Source organism: Squalius cephalus (genome assembly GCF_949319135.1).
Source record: "Squalius cephalus genome assembly, chromosome: 5".
Taxonomy (NCBI): Eukaryota; Metazoa; Chordata; class Actinopteri; order Cypriniformes; family Leuciscidae; genus Squalius; species Squalius cephalus.
In genome coordinates, this window is record NC_137126.1 from 11,838,567 (window position 1) to 11,855,157 (window position 16,591).

Here is a 16,591-nt window from a genome sequence, read left to right on the forward strand (position 1 = left end):
ATCTTGAAACCACCATAAGTTTGTAGATCGTGATTTTTCCTGGTGGATCATATAGGTTTTTCTTGTTTCTCTTCTCCAGTCCCTCTCTCTCTCATTCTTCTGACACTGAGAGCACCAGCTTGAGCAGATGCTCTGGTCTTCTCCCTAAGTTTGCCATCTCAGCAGAAGTGGAAGATGGTGAGGGCTCCCTGTCTCTGGAAGACCCCAGTAAAGTGACCTTCAGTATTGGGGAGTTGCCTCAGGATGAGCCTGATCCCACCACACCCTGTAGCACCATCAGTAACTCCACCCTCTCAGGTACAGGGGGGATTTATAGGAGATGGGGCTGTATACTGTATGCATCAAACTTGCTCCACAAAAAAAATGTGTTATACTTTATTTCGATGGTTCACTTTAGACATTGTACTGACCATAAGTAACTTTGCAAATACATGTCAATTAACACTCAATAGAGTATAGCAGACTATAGTAGACTGTTAGGTGTTAGAGTTCAGGTAGGTAGACTAAGTTGGCATGTACTTGCAAAGTTAGGTATAGTCAGAATGTCTGTTGTGGGACTATCAAAATAAAGTTTTTGCAGATATTAAGTAGACAGTCTACCAATACGCTAATGACTGGTAGTTCACATGCAGTTGCAAAGTTACTTAGTAGAATGTCTAAATGGACCATCAAAAGAAAGTGTTACCAAATATTACATTTTTGTCTGGGGTCTCAAGAGACTCATATTTTATGTGGATTTTTTTTCTTTTTTTTTTCTACATTGACTTTTTGCTATGCTGCAACTGACCCCCAGTTGACCTGAAACAATGTGATTTGTTTGTGATCAAATTGATAGCTTCAATAATATCTACTGGGTTTTGATTAGGTCAAAGGAACATGTAAAAAAAAAAGTTTTCACAACAATTATGTACTAAAAACAGAATTGTTCATGTACAGACCACAACGTTTTTAAAAACAATCCCCATTCACACGGATCCATGAAAAAAAAAAAAAACGCTGTATTATTCTGACAGCCCAGTAGTTGGCTGTCAATTTAAGCACTACACGCTTATAGACTGAGCATGTAATACGTATGCGCATGACATATTTTTGATGTATGATGTATTTGTAGTATACAATAACTGTACCGCTTTCAAAAGTTTGCATCTTCAGGCCCCCAAAACGCCATTGTTGTGTAAATGAATTTGAGAGCAGATTAACAAATTGTGCAAAATTAGTGGCAATGCTCTGGAAATAGTGTCTGGTCTGTTTAGTGTATTTCTCTGCTTATTATATATCTCTACTCTTAAACTTTATTTTTTTGAGTAGGCAGTTTCTCCGAGCACCTGGATCAGGTGCCGTCACAGGGAGGTGGAGGGGAGAGTCTGGACAGCTCCTGTAAGCCCTCCTCAGACACAGGCTCCTTCCTGACTGCTTCCAAACCTGAGACAGCGGACAAACAGTTTGCAGTTAGCAAAGTGCCAAAATCAGTATCTACCAGTGCCCTGTCACTCATGATCCCTGGAGGTGAGTGTATGTGCATGCTGGAAGAACATGTGTTGGGTTGATGTGTATGTGATCGAGTGTGTTGGGGTGTCTTTGCATGTGTGGCAAAGTGTTATTGTCCATGTTAGGGATTCCCAACATTTTTGTCATATTTTTGTTAGTTATTTCCTACTTACTGCTTATTTCATGTAAGAACTACATGAGAAAGGAATGTAGTGAGGAATGTACTCCCTTTTGTTGCCAGCTATTTTGACGATAATGGCTGTATGTTGAGTTATTTTCAGAGGACAGTAAATATATACTGCTATACAAGCAGCACAATGACTACTCTAAAATATATACAAGTTTCATTTCTATAGTATTGTCCCTTGAGAAGATATACAAAAATGTTTGCTGAAATGTGAGGGGTGTACTCACTTTTGTGAGATACTGTATTTTTTATGAAATAATATTCTTTAAATTCTGGAAAAACAATTGGTTTTATATTTTATAATAATAAGAAATGATTCTTGAGCACCAAATCAGCGTCCTTTTCACACTGAAAAAGGTCTAATGGCTGCTGATAATTCAGTGTTGCCATCACAAGAATAAATTACATTTTATTTATTTTAATTTGGAAAAATATTTCGCAAAATTATTGGTTTTACTTTATTTTTGATCGAATAAATGCAGCCTTGGTAAGAATAAGAGACTTCAAAATTATTTAATGAAATCTTACCAACAGTAGTGTAAAGGTTACCTTAATATCTTATTGAATAAAATAAATGTAATCTATGTGTTGCACTTTATGCTAATGTATAGTAAAGTTAACTTAACTTAACAAGTCCACTGTTCAGTCTATAATAAAAGAAAGGTGGTTACTTGCTTATGCACAGTGCCAGTTTATTTATTGATTTATTAATGTATGATTTGGCCTCTCTTGTTCCCCCAGATGTTTTTGGTGTGTCACCATTAGCAAGCCCCATTTCTCCATACTCGCTGTCATCAGACCCATCCTCTAGAGACTCCTCCCCCAGCCGAGATTCTCCACTTAGCAGTGCCAGCAGTCGTCAGCCAATCATCATCCACAGCTCAGGGAAGAAGTTTGGCTTCACTCTGCGAGCGATTCGGGTCTACGCGTGTGACAGTGACGTTTATACGGTTTATCACATGGTCTGGGTAAGTGTGGGTGGCATCTCAATAAAAACCAAACAGCTGACAACATGTATTCTTGCTTGCTGAGGTTGTGGCTTGTTAGGGCAAAAATAAATTAACATGGCAAAGATTTTTCATTTCATTTTTTTCATTTCTCATTTTACTGCATTACACATAATTAAGACTTTTTTTCTTTTTTTGGGGGGGGAATAGAATGTAGAAGATGGTGGTCCTGCTCACATGGCTGGTCTTAAGGCTGGAGACCTGATCACTCATGTGAATGGAGAAACAGTTCATGGGCTGCTTCACACTGAGGTGGTGGAACTACTGCTGAAGGTGCAAAAACCAACTGATGTTACAACCACAACACTATTTTCACTGCTTATTTTTTCACTTTGTGTTACAGTATTTCTGTAAGTGACACTTACATTTTGTTTTGTAGAGTGGAAGTAAAGTAGCTATATCCACGACCCCTTTTGAAAACACTTCTATCAAAACTGGTCCAGCTCGGAGAAATAGTTACAGAAGCAAAATGGTGAGAAGAACTAAGAAACCCAAGAAAGAGAAAACCCAAGAAAGGTAAGAAAACAGGAATATCACTATTCTCGTCTATTTTAGGTTTTACAATTGTCTGTTTACATAATCACATAAATTTGGATAAGCTACCTACACCAGGGGTGCCCAATCCTGCTCCTGCTGATCGACTGTCCTGCACAGTTCATCTCCAACCCTAATCAAACACACCTGCCTTTAATTTTCAAGTGATCCTGAAGACCTTAATTGGTTGCTTCAGGTGTGTTTGATTAGGGTTGGAGATGAACTGTGCAGGACAGTCGATCGGCAGGAGCAGGATTGGGCACCCCTGACCTACACAGTAGCAAGATCCCCCCACTTCCAATAGATGGAGCTGTTGTTGCAATTTTTTTGTAATGTACACTCATTGACTGTGCTTAGAATGGAAAATTTGTGTACTTACTACTGCATACAATGCATTCTGTATATTGCCTAATAGTTTTAATGTGTTTTTTTTTTTTAACCATAGGCAATATGTAATTATAACCATTAGATGTTATGTTAAAAAATATATTGCCAAATGACCTTAGTATTGGCAAGTGTAATTCTATAGCATTCTTCTTGCAAAGAAATTGTTATTTGGATTTTATTTTTGTTGATTTGTTGTTTGTTTTTTGTAAAACTAAAAAAAATAAAATCACTTTTGATATTTCTTAGTGCATTGCATTATGAAATATAGTATTCCATTGAGTGTGCTTTCAATATATACTGTACATTCTTGCAAATGTATGCATATTGTATACTGCAAAATGTCATTCTGAATATTCCAATTGTTTTTTCAGTCACGCTTTTTTCCTCTCCAGGCGGCGTTCTGTATTCAAACGCTTTGCCATGCAGCCCTCTCCACTTTTACACACCAGTCGCAGTTTCTCCTCGCTGAACCGCTCTCTGTCTTCAGGAGAGAGTCTGCCTGGATCTCCCACACACAGCCTCTCACCACGATCCCCAACAGCTGCCTTTCGCGCAACACCTGACTTCAGCCAGTCAGGTTTGTGTCTTGCATTACCTAGACACTGTTTCTATTAAAAGAACATATTTCAATATCATGTTTCATATCACATCAAAGGAGGTAAATATTTGCTGCTTTAGTGCTCTTTGCATTTCCCGTTAAGTTCAGTGTGGAATTATATTGGGATTGAAAGTCATTTAAATAAAAGAATGTTGGCACTATATATTATCTTTATATGTTAGCTTTCCACTCTTTGTTATAGGTGGAACTTCATCACAGAGTAGCTCCCCCAGTTCCAGTGCACCTAACTCACCTGCAGGCTCTGGCCACATCCGACCCAGCACTCTGCATGGCCTGGGTCCCAAACTACCTGGACGGCTCCGTCAGGGTCGACGTAAATCAGCAGGGAGCATTCCCCTCTCACCATTAGCTCGCACACCCTCCCCTACCCCTCAGCCTCAGCCAACTTCTCCTCAGCGGTCCCCATCTCCCTTGCTGACTCACACTGTAGGAAGCTCCAAAACTTCTCAGGCCTTCCCTACCAAAATGCACTCACCCCCCACTATTGTACGCCATATGGTGCGACCGAAAAGCGCAGAGCCTCCTCGGTCCCCACTCTTGAAGCGAGTCCAATCCGAGGAGAAGCTCTCCCCTTCTTATGCTGGTGACAAAAAACATTTATGCACCCGAAAGCACAGTTTGGAGGTCACCCAAGAGGAGTCTCAAGGGGAGGCCTCATCTAGAGGGGAGTATACCCCACCATGCATAGAGGACAGCACTTCTTGTGAGCCACCCACCATTACTCGGGTGAGACCTGCTGAGCAGGGTTGCCTGAAGCGGGCGGTCACTCGTAAAGTTGGCCGACAGGAGTCAGTAGAGGAGCTAGATAGGGAGAAGCTGAAGGCCAAAGTGGTGGTAAAGAGGCAGGACTGGGCTGAGAGACGGGAGTCTACTCAAAAACAAGACATCATGCACGATGTGGAAGGTGCTGCTGCTGAAGAAAAGGAGTGGGGTGTCCTAACACGTCCCAGTGCGAGAACCCAGGTTTCCGAATCTGGATCCTTGGACAAGTCTACAAATGCTACTTTAAAGGATGTCCTCTACAAAAAACTAAACCCAAGAGTCTGTGAGAGCATAGCGGAGTCTGTCACCAGTGGGGACTGTGTATCACTTTTAAGTGAAAATATGAGGTCACCATGTCAATCAGAGCGACAAATGTCTTGGTCAATGAAGGAAGGTAATAAACCAGAGAGGTTAGATTTCAAAGCCTCCAACATGGAGTTTGCCAGGAAGAGGCAGTCCTTTGAGGAGAGGGAGGACTCCTTGTGTCGAATATCTTCTGGTGTTCATGAAAGCATTCATTTCAACACCACCAGGTCCAAAAGTCTTCAGCTGGATTCTGCGTTGGCTTTAGAACATGTTAAAGGGGGCATGTGCAACATCCATGGCACTTCTGAAACTTTGGCCCCTAAGCATTTTAGTGGGAGAGGGGAGAGTGCGGTAGAAAAACTTCAGATGATCGCTTCTGATGGCCCTATTAGGAAGACCTCCTCAGAGTACAAATTGGAGGGACGGCTTGTTTCCTCTTTAAAGCCACTAGAGGGCACCTTGGACATTGGTCTGCTATCTGGACCTCGTGTATCCAAGACTGACACATGTCTTTCCAAAATGGCAGAAAGCCATGGTGAAAGTGCTTTGTTAGCAGAGGATCTATGTATAAAACAGCCAATTCAACAGAAAACTGCAGAAAAACAGAAAGTTCCACAGGCAGGGATGCCCGGGACACTTAACCATAAAGACAATGTGTATTTGAGCAGTAAAACCATTACAAAAGAAGAGTCCTTTGCCAATAAGGACTGTAGAATAAATCCATCTTGTAATGAGACCCTGCACGATAGAAATAAAGTTGATGGAATGAAGTTGCAGATTACAAACAGTAAACTAGAGTCCATAGACACAAGTGTAAGATCTGAGAGTAGGCTAAAGACAGCTCAGGAGATGAGGGCTGCACGACACAGCGCTCACTTTGCATGTGGGAAAACACCCTCCATCAGGGAAGTCAGCAATGAAGACCAGGAAGATGACATAGAAAATATAGAGGAGACCTCTCCAAAGCAAAATGAAACTCAACAGATACAACCAGTCCTTACTAAAGCCAATGAACCTGACAAGTCTCTAGCGTCTTCTGCTGTTATTGCCCAACTCAACTCTATCCAGCAAACCCAAGAAGCACATTCTGGCAAAAATAATAGTAGGCTGAGTGAGACATCAACCAGTTTTCCCAGTTCAGCATTGTCTACTGAGAAGAATATCATAAATTATGAGAAACCAGCCAATATAACATACACCTCAGTGATAAAACAGATCTATCCATCGAAAGATGTTACAGACAACACAGTTACAATATCAAGCCCAACCTTGGCTGCAACCAAGACTCTGATAGATAGAAAGAATAAGGCTGGTTGCACCAAAGACTTTTCTGACCTCAATCCAGAGTGTCTTCAAGATTTGAAGGAAAGCAAATTATCTACCGGAGTAAAAAGTCTAGACAAAAGTGCAGAGTCTGCAATCAGTGACCGAAGTGGTTGTACGCCAACCTCGGCTGCTGACTCAAGGCAGGCTAAACCCGAGATATGTGTCAAAGAAACAGCATCTACCCCACAGAGTCTATCTTTAGCTTCTTCAGTCACAATATCCATTGTGTCTTCTGTCTCAGCACTATCAGATACACCTGAGGCCCCTATTATTAAAAGTTCATTGTCTCCCAAGCCTACCCTTCAAAGAAAAGCCACTCCATCCACAATTGCCACCCCAATGAAGACCATGCCTGCTACTGATTCAAAATCCCAGGCCTGTGCAATCACCACCCCACAATTTTCCGGGTTGGCTGTAGTAAAAACTACCACCATCCAACCTCCACAGTCTGATCAGACGTGTGCCAAAAATGAACAAACATCAAGTAATTCTGATCCAAGAATTCTCTCCAAACAAATCTCAGACAGAACACAAAATTCCGATGTGTCAAGTGGTAGCAGAGAATTCAATGTGCAAACCCATCAGTCTCAACTGGCCTTAAACAAAAATCAACATGCAGACAAGGTAAATACGAAGGAGGCAAGTAGCCAATTAAATTTGACGGTAAAGGATCGTAAAACATTGCCAGCATGTGGAGACAAAATGGACTTGAGTGATAGAATAGCCCTTAAAAAGGACTTCAAATGCAGTGTGACTGAAAAGATTACCTGTGTCCCTAACCCTAATTCGTCAGGCAAATCTGAAGTTTCAAAAAACTGTGAAAAGCAAGAAGCCAGCTTCAGAAGCCAAGTAAACATGAATTTCACATCAAAGGACACAGGTGCAAGCCCACCAAAGACTAGAAGTTCTGACACTTCAAAAAAAGACACTGTGCATGTGCAATCCACAGTGAAAATGGAAGAAAAGCAGAAATTCAAGAGTGTTCTTGGCATAGACACCCAGAAGGTTGATAAGCAAGTTATGGACATGTCCACGACAGAGGCAAGTCCAGCACTGACTGCAATAAAACAGACGCAACCACCTGGTAGTGCTATATTAAAACAAACACCTTTGAGTTCCAAAAACAAGCCCAGAGTAGACTCTCCACTTGTTACGCAATCTATTGGGAAGGCTGTTGAAGAGAAGGGAAAGCAGGAAAACAGAGCACAGCTACAGCCCATTGTCAAGGACAACATAGTAAATCCAAAGGATCTAAGAGTGTCAGTCTTGTCTACGCCTAAATCCCAGCCTCAGAAAGAGACGCGCCCTGGTTCTCAAGGTGGATCCGTGCTAGTGTTGCCAGTACCCGCTGTTAAAATACATGTGTCTAGTGGGCCTCCTTCTGGTAAGGGCAGTGCTGCTGCAGTTGAAACATTTGGACCTTCCTCAAAGGAACAAGTAAAGTCCAGAATTGATGTTCCAAGATCAGAGTCTCTCGAGGGTTTCAGCACAAGTGATCCCATAGGGAAGACTATAACTGCTGTATCCAGTCCTGACCCTAAACATGGCACCAGTGAGTCAAAGGTGTCTGACAAACAGATTTCATCCAACCGAAAAGAGCAAGTAGAAAAGAAGAGAAAGGAACCCACTCAAGATGTATTGTCCGCACCCAAAAATAATCGTAAAGACTCATCAAGAGGCATGCCTTTGGCGAAGGATAGTACTACTCTTGAAAAAGATTCAGTCCGTTCTAAACAAACAAAGGATCCGCCACGTGGTTCAACTTGTAAAAAGTGATGTATTGTATTGTAGTTGCCAAGCGTATGGAATTTTAAAAGAACCGAGGATGTAAACTTAATTTTTGTCTATATGTAATATCTTTAAGCCTTCCTATCTAAGGACCGGTGAAGCTGTTACTTTAGGTTTTCATGAGAAACCAGAGAAATTTATTTGTTTGTTTGTTTTGTGATCTATAATGCTTCGTTAATATTATGTCTAAAAAAAGTGTAGTCTGAATGTTGACATGTTTTGCTGCTGATTTGTGGTCACATTTTAGATCTTGCAAAAGCGCCAAAAGTAGACATTGTGTTGTGTTGCAGTGTGATGTAACAAGTGGCGTGTGCAATAACTGTGGAGGCGAAGTATGGATGCCTTTTTTAAGGCTTAAATTAACTGTGCCAATCATGGAGTATAATTATACCAAACAAAAAGCACCTTGAATTTAGAGCTGAAGGTGCATGTTAACTGACTGTGTAAAAAAAAAGAAAAAAAAAAGGCTTCACGCTCATTCAAGCTAGCGTTATGTATTTTACTGGTTTTTGATGTATTTAAAAACCACTAGGAAAGTATATGTAGCAATGGTGCTATTAATATGGGTTACACTCTGCAAGTTGAACAGATCACTACAATTTCTTTGTACAACAACTTTTTTTTTTTTTTTTTTTTTTTTTGACCTTATCAGCAAAGTTTTGTTTTGGGTAGTGGTGCACAGAGGGAATGCACTTTGTCCTGTGCTTCTCACCTGGAACTATTTTATATTGGAATCATCTTGTGGTTCTGGAATCGTAGTGGAAGGGGCCTTAGAGTTTTTTGGGGAAATATGACTTGCTGTTCTTAGCAGGTCATGGTGAAATTCACATTCCTTTCCCATGCATTTCTACGAATTAATTGTTATGCAATATATTGTAAATACTGCAGCATTAATTGTACAGAGGGGTCGGTTGAAAATGAGTGTTGTATGTTTTATATGTATATATTTTGCTAAGTCATATGTTTGTATACTGTATTCAATGTTAGTCGCTAGTGATCAGTCATCTGCTCAGTAATTGCGCTGATATTGAGTCTAAACTAGCAGAATAATCATAGTCTCAATCTGAAACAAAGTGTACTTGAAGTTGCACTGAGGAATGTTAGGGTTAACCACATGCATTTTCAGATATGTGTTTTAAGTGACGCAGCAGAGTTCTCTTAATGTTCGTACTTGATGCCGCTTGAAGTCATGCATTTACATTAAAAAAGGGACAAGGCAAATGCAGAACATTATATAAAAGGCAAGTTTCAGAAACTAAAGGATTACCCCATGATTAAGGTTTGCTACCATGTAGATTATATACACTCTGTTTTTCAAAAAATGAAAAATGTCAAGCTTTTAGGGCTAACATTTCCCACTTGGCATACAAGAACATGATGTACTTCCCCTGGTTTGGTTAAAAGGGCTTATACAGGGATAATCAAATGTGCTTTAGCAACATGACATTGTGGTATGTCAGGGCTTGTGGTAAAATGTCCAATCGGTTTCTAACATATTCATATGCAAAGTACAACACTTATAAATGGGGATTGTATAATACTGAACTAAATGCATTTTTGCTATTAACATCTCGTGCAGTAGGACTGATAAGTGCATTTCCTGTACTTTTACCTTCAAGACTTTTCAAAGCTCTCTTTACGTTTTCTTCGTTACCAAACATTTAGAAGCATATTTGTCATTAGTCACGCTTGATTTGATCTTTAGGCAGTTGCATAGTGACCACTGAAGGGTAGCATCAGAATAGAGGAGTGGGTGAATCGTTGTGTCTTTTGATATTTGGTCTTAACTTTAAACCTGCTGTAGCTCACGTACCAACTTAAAGCAAAGCAACTGTATATCTAGGTCCATTTTAGTAGACTTGTATTGTGAAACATCTAGGCTATATTACAGTTTGATATTGAAGTATTTGCAATTAATGTTTTATGTAAACAGAGCATATATATATACATATATGAGCTGGACACACAAATGTGCATAATTACCTAAATAACAGAATACACAATGTAAAGAGAATCTATAAAGTAGCCAATTCGAAGTTGATTGTAGAGATTTTAAACCATATTAGCACACTGAAGTTTCTGTTCCTCATAGGCTTTACAAATGTAGTGTAGGAGGTCTGAAGAGATACAAGGCACCTTAAGATTAAAAACACAACGCTTATTGGGATTTTGAGGATAACATAATATTAACTTTAATTATAATGATAAAATGTGAATGTTTTATAGGACATATGCATTGTCTGTTCTCAAATATCATTTATTTTCTTTATCCCCCTTCCTTTCCTGAAAACTAATGTTTGAATCATTAAAGAAGCACATTAAATGCTTGTTTACAACTACTTCATGGATGTATATTTTGTACATTTGTGTTATTTGCCAAATTAATGTGCTACATCACAGGCAGTTATGCTGTGATCTACGTGTGTGTGTGTGTGTGTGCGTGTGTGAGTTCCTCCTAGCGGACACTTGCTATTGAAGACCGTCGGTGTGGTAGCCTAATTGTTTGTTGTCTCTCCAGTTCAGTATGTTCTTGCTTGTTTCTTGGAGTTTTCTTTCGTCTCTCTATGTGTGAAAACAGTGTTTATGTAGATGACTCTGCTTATCATTGTCTTTTAGGATCTGTGCAATAAGATGTGGTTTTGAGTTTTGTACATCACCCACAGAAAGCTCTATGGATGTCATAGATGTTGTATACTATAGAAATATTTATACTTCTAAAGTTGTAAAATACTGAAAATAAAAAGGCATGTCAAAATTACATTTTATTTTATTTATTGTATTTTATCATCCTTTTGCTTTAAAAGTTATTTAACCCTCATACACTGTTCGATTTCTGGGTACAGCCTTGTTGGAGCGGGACAAATTTACCCTAAATTGGATCAATAGAAATAAAAAAATTTACATACCCTAATTGGATTCAATAGGAATTCAATTTTTATTAACACTGCGTGCAGAATTATTAGGCACATTGATATTCTGATCATATTTTTTTTCTAGGCACATTTTACCAATTCCAAACCACATTAATCTTAATAACTAAGTTTGTATTTGATCATTTTTAAGTGATATATAATTGTTCATGAAGGCTGGAAATGAAAAATACTTTATATTCAGGTGTGCATAATTATTAGGCAAGTTTTCTTTTATATTTTGTATTTTTTTATCAGATAAAATAAGCCAAAAAAGAGATTTAAGGATTATTGAGAAGGATGCGATACTAATGCAATACTAGAAATTGCAGTTAAGGCATGACCATTGGACAGTGAAATGCTCATTGGGTCTGCAGGGTCAGGCAAAAACTGGTGGGGAAGATGACATGTTAACTGCAAAATAATTAAGAATTAAGGTGAAGAATTAAGTGTGAAACCATCAAGAACCCTTAAGTCTCCAGCGCCACTATTTTCCAGAACTGCAACCTACCTGGAGTCTCCAGAAGTGCAACGTGTCAGGATCTCAGAGACTTAGACCTAAAAAAATGACCCCCTCTTAATAAGAATCACAAGCTGAAGTGTAGTAAAATACATGAAGAGTCCTGGCTACCCTGAAGTCCGTTTTGCAGAAATGGACAAAACATTTGTTTTATAGACAGACAGACTGAGAGTGACTCTTGAAGGACCAGCACCACATCCTCTTGTACCTCAGTTTGAAGAATTCATCTTCCATATGGCAGTAAGTTTTGGGAGTTCATTATTAGTTCATTTTTAGTCCATCTCTGCAAAACGCAGACCCTTAACCCTTCTTAAACCTTTTCTTCTCCACCAGTTTTTGTCTGACCCTGCTGACCCAATGAGCATTTCACTGTCCAATGGTCATGCATCCTTCTCATGGGCATTTCATAATTTTTGACTTTTCAGTGCGAGTTAAATCTCTTTTTTGGCTTATTTTATCTGTAAAAGAAATCGTGCCTAATAATTATGCACACCTGAATATAAGGCATTTTTTCATTTCCAGCCTTCATGAACAATTATATATCATTTATAAATGATTAAATACAAAATGAATTGTAGTTATTAAGATTAGTGTGGTTTGGAATTGGTCAAATGTGCCTGGAAAAAAAATATGATCAGAAAATCAACGTGCCTAATAATTCTGCACGCACTGTATCCTTATCTATTTTACATTTTCATAAACTCAAACTTTTATAACTTTTTTATAACTTTGCTTTTATAACATCGACACGCATGCATGACCCTAAATGAGAAAAGGTCACAAAATTTCAAGAAAAAAAAAAAAAGAAAAAAACATAGGTTAACCGGTATTTCTGACAAACTCAAAAGTTAAGGCTTTGATATTGTCAATAGCCAACTTTGATCTCCAATCCCTTGTGCACTGTTCGATTTCTGGGTATGGCCTTGTTGGAGCGAGTCAAATTGTCCCTATTTGGATTCAATACAATTCCCCAAAAATCACACTATATGAAAAAAGACATTAAATCATGTACAAACAATTAACTTTTAATCTCAATGCTTTTCACACAATTAATGATTTATAGAAATGTTTTTAACCACTGTTTTTAAGACCCTCTCCCACACCTGTTGAATGTTTGCAATTACACATTTATAACAATAATATCTTAGTCTAGAGCTAAAGTAATCTTGACAAACATTATTTGAAAGCTTTTAGACTCTAGTATTCATATTTCAAAAGAAATGACGGTCACGGAGCAATAGATAAATAGTGATAGATTCTCCATTTGGTGGTACGGTGCCAAACTAACACACGCTCTGGTTCTTTACATATGTTTTTGTGTGTTTTAGAGATTAAATTCAAATAAAATATTGATTACTGCCTAAACTACTTCTGAATATGATGTCTAGTTCTGAATATGATGTCTACTTCATATATTTTTGGAAAATTATGGAAATATATGGATCAGATCACTCAAACCATATATGGAAATCGAAGACTCCTTATATGGTCACCAGTGGAGCCTGAATGTCATCTAGTGGAAAAGTTTGGTACTGCAACCTTTTTGAGATAACCTAAAATTTGTAAGTGTATAGAATATATATATATCTCATTACATTTTCATAAACTCAAACTATGTGTACAACCTGTCAAGAAAAACAACAGGTTAACCATTCAAGGAAGCAGTTAAAGTGATTGAAAAGGGACATTAGACCTTGATCTTTTTAAAAACTCTGAACTATAAATAATAATAATAATAAAACAATAAAAATAAAATAATAATTTGAGTTATATATATATATATATATATATATATATATATTTTTTTTTTTTTTATTATTATTTAAGACTTTGATTCTGTAGATTGCCATATTTGATCTCCAATTTAAAGCAAACATTAATCCCAGATATCAATATAGTGTCGGCCCAGATCCGGGCCACAACTGGTACAAGTGGATTCAACGCATACCAGATGTGGGCTGGATCTGGGCCGACACTATGTTGCTGTCTGGGTAGCTTGCATATGAAGGAAGCCCAAACTAAATGTTCTGAATTTACAGCTGTGTGTATCTCAAATATCTTCTAATTCTCCTGACAAGGCAGAAAACGGCAGATGCAATTATAATCACAACTAGAATTATAATAAATACAATTACTCCAACAGGAAATTCGCATTGAAGTTTAGCATCAATAATCCTTGTTTCTGTAGCATTACAAACTGTCTCCATTAAGTGTTTTACTTTGACTGTGTTTTTCTTAACCCAGTTGATTAACTGAAAGTTGCTACAGTTGCATACTAGAGGATTGTAACTCAGATCAACAGTACTTCCTTTTCCCAAATTCATAATACTTCCAACATCCACTGTCACAATGGCATTACTGGCAAAGTTAAGCTGGATCGAATACAGGGAGTAAAACCCAGAAGTGCTCAGTTTGACAAGCTTATTTTCACTCAGGTCTACTTGCCTGAGCTGTGTGAGAGCTTTAAACAAGTTCTCTCCAAATGCAGTTATTTTACATGAAGATAAAATGAGGGTTTCCAAAAGAGGGACGTATTTAAAGAGCTCTGCATGGCTAAGAACCCCTCCTTGAATGGGGTTCCCCTTCAAATTGAGGAGTTGCAAGGTTTTCAAGCCATTGAAGATGTGCATATTTGTCAGACTTGTATTTGACCAGGAAAGATTTAGAGTTCGGAGACTCTGTAGATTGCTGAATGGTGAGCTGACGTTCGGAGTGTAAAGTGAATGGCTGAAGTCCAAGTGCTCCAGCTGTGGAGACGCACTGAAAGGCTGTGAACTCCACACCATTGGTAAGCTATAGCTGAGATTGAGGAGCTTCAGTTCACTCAGACCAAACAGCTGGTCGTTACAACAAGGTCCTTTGAGTTTTACTGAACTATGACTGAGATCCAGCTCCTCTAGGACTCTGAGACTCTCCAAGCATCTATTGCTGAAACCGAGGGGCTTTAAGTTTCCGCTCACGGACAAGTGCGTAAGCATGGGAAAGTTTTTGGTGTTGATGTTGCAGACATCTGAAAATCTGTTCTCATCTAGCACCAGATGGGACAAGTTGGACAGGCCAGTCATGTTAAAGGGCAATGAATCCAGGTGGGCTCTGGTAAGGTCAAGCTTTTTAAGCCCTTCAAGGCAATGAAACGTGGAATTATTTAGGTCTAAGAAATGCTGAAGCTGGAAATCTAGGTCAGTCACGAGGATCTTGCAAAAAGATTGTAGAGCAGCTGATGGTATGAACACATTTGGATCGGTTTCATACAATCCCAGATTCAATCTGTTGGTTGTAATACCTTCAAGCCCTCTCAGAAGGGAGGAGAAGTTAATTTTTCTGAAGCAGCCACTGAAATCAAGACTACTCAAGTTCAGTGACTGAAAAGCACCTGGTTCTATAGAGACAAAATCGTTTCCTTTGAAGCTGATGCTCATCCCGACCACATTGTGGATTGGTTGCAGGTCATTCAGACTTATCCGGTCAATAGAGTTCATATCCAGCTGCAGGCTGTTCACGTTTTGCCAGTGGAAACTGCTTAGTCCATCTAATGAGCGAATGCCACTTCCCCCAAGGTCCAGAACCTCCAAATATGCAAGATTATCCGATGGGATGTCTGATAGGCTTTTGATTTTTGACTGAGCTAGGCTGAGATTTTTCAATGCTAGTGGTCCAGAAAAAGCTCTACTTGCGATGAACACAAGTGGGTTTCCGATTAGGATTAGGACTTCCAAGTCAGGCTGATATTTAAAAATGTCTTCATACATGAAAGTGATACCACACCTGTAAGTTATAAGGTTTGAGTGCAAGAAGAAGAAACATTAGATTCTCTGATACACTGTTTTACACAACTCAAAAAGAAAACTAGCTTTGCTCACCTTGTCAGGTCTAATGAATGCAAGTTATTTAGCCTCTGAAAAGTGGAGTTGTATAGGGCGGGCAGGTGGTTGAAGCTAAATTTCAAAATTTGGACAGAATCTGGTACCTCATCTGGAATGAATTGTAGGTCCATACCACTACAATCATAGCCGTTAGCTATCTAAAAAAATTTTTAAAAATACAGTAAGATATGATAAAACTTGACATTAACAGAATTAATTCATGCTTCACATTTGTCCATTGTGTAGAAAACCATGCAAACTAAACAACCATAAATGTACCTGTTGACACTGTCTGCTAGCCCACGGTGTTGCTTCATTATGAGCTAAAAAGTGAAACAGAATAGTGTAACATAACATGTAAAAAACAAAATGCCTCTCCATTGTGTACAGGACAGAAGAGAACAAGCTCCTCTTCAGTCAAATATATAGATAAAATAGAGGAAGTACAGTAAGTAAAAAAATTTGCTGTAACTTCCCTACAGTAATAACTTCCTATATTCAGCAATAACTTCCCATTTCAACAATGGTTTACTGTATGGTTATAAAAACAGAGTTTCATTGTGCTGAAGTACAGTAAGCAAACACATTCATTCTCAGCCATGTGGGCAAAATGGTACCTCTTTTAATATGGTTAAATAGATGAGAACATTTCAAAAATCAGCTGATCCTCACTACATTTGTTTTTGTTTTTGTTTTTTGAAGAGGTCTAAAGACCTATAAGGAAATGGGTGGTTCTTAAATATGAGTCTGCAAACTGCAAATACAGATACCATCACACATTAATGTCACTACTGATGTATGGTTAAAAATTAAATTTTAAGATTTTTTTTTTCTTTTTTTTAACTAATGCTGGACTTGTCTAATTATATATGTTAGTAAGACCAGTGGGTGGTAT

General features: G+C 38.5%; 2 protein-coding genes across 20 annotated transcripts in view; one reads left to right on the plus strand and one right to left on the minus strand.

Annotated features, from left to right (window-relative positions):
- mast4 (microtubule associated serine/threonine kinase family member 4) overlaps positions 1-11,159 on the plus strand; it is a 141,201-nt gene extending 130,042 nt beyond the window's left edge. For 13 of the 19 annotated variants that reach the window (XM_079870757.1, XM_079870768.1, XM_079870769.1 and 10 more), the window contains 7 exons: positions 80-297; positions 1,309-1,506; positions 2,417-2,643; positions 2,833-2,955; positions 3,062-3,198; positions 3,975-4,180; positions 4,404-11,159. In XM_079870757.1, the coding sequence (XP_079726883.1) occupies positions 80-297; positions 1,309-1,506; positions 2,417-2,643; positions 2,833-2,955; positions 3,062-3,198; positions 3,975-4,180; positions 4,404-8,392 (5,098 nt within the window). In that variant the 3' untranslated portion in view covers positions 8,393-11,159. The remainder of the gene's footprint in view (positions 1-79; positions 298-1,308; positions 1,507-2,416; positions 2,644-2,832; positions 2,956-3,061; positions 3,199-3,974; positions 4,181-4,403) is intronic. The other 6 variants (XM_079870770.1, XM_079870772.1, XM_079870774.1 and 3 more) reach the window with 2 other exon arrangements.
- A 2,659-nt stretch (positions 11,160-13,818) lies between these two features.
- Positions 13,819-16,078, minus strand: cd180 (CD180 molecule). The gene is made up of 3 exons (XM_079872885.1): positions 15,976-16,078; positions 15,694-15,854; positions 13,819-15,598 (listed from the first exon to the last, which is right to left on the minus strand). Exons 1-3 carry the CDS (start codon positions 16,075-16,077, stop codon positions 13,867-13,869), a joined length of 1,995 nt encoding a protein of 664 aa, XP_079729011.1. The 5' UTR covers position 16,078; the 3' UTR covers positions 13,819-13,866.
- Positions 16,079-16,591: the final 513 nt, after the last annotated feature.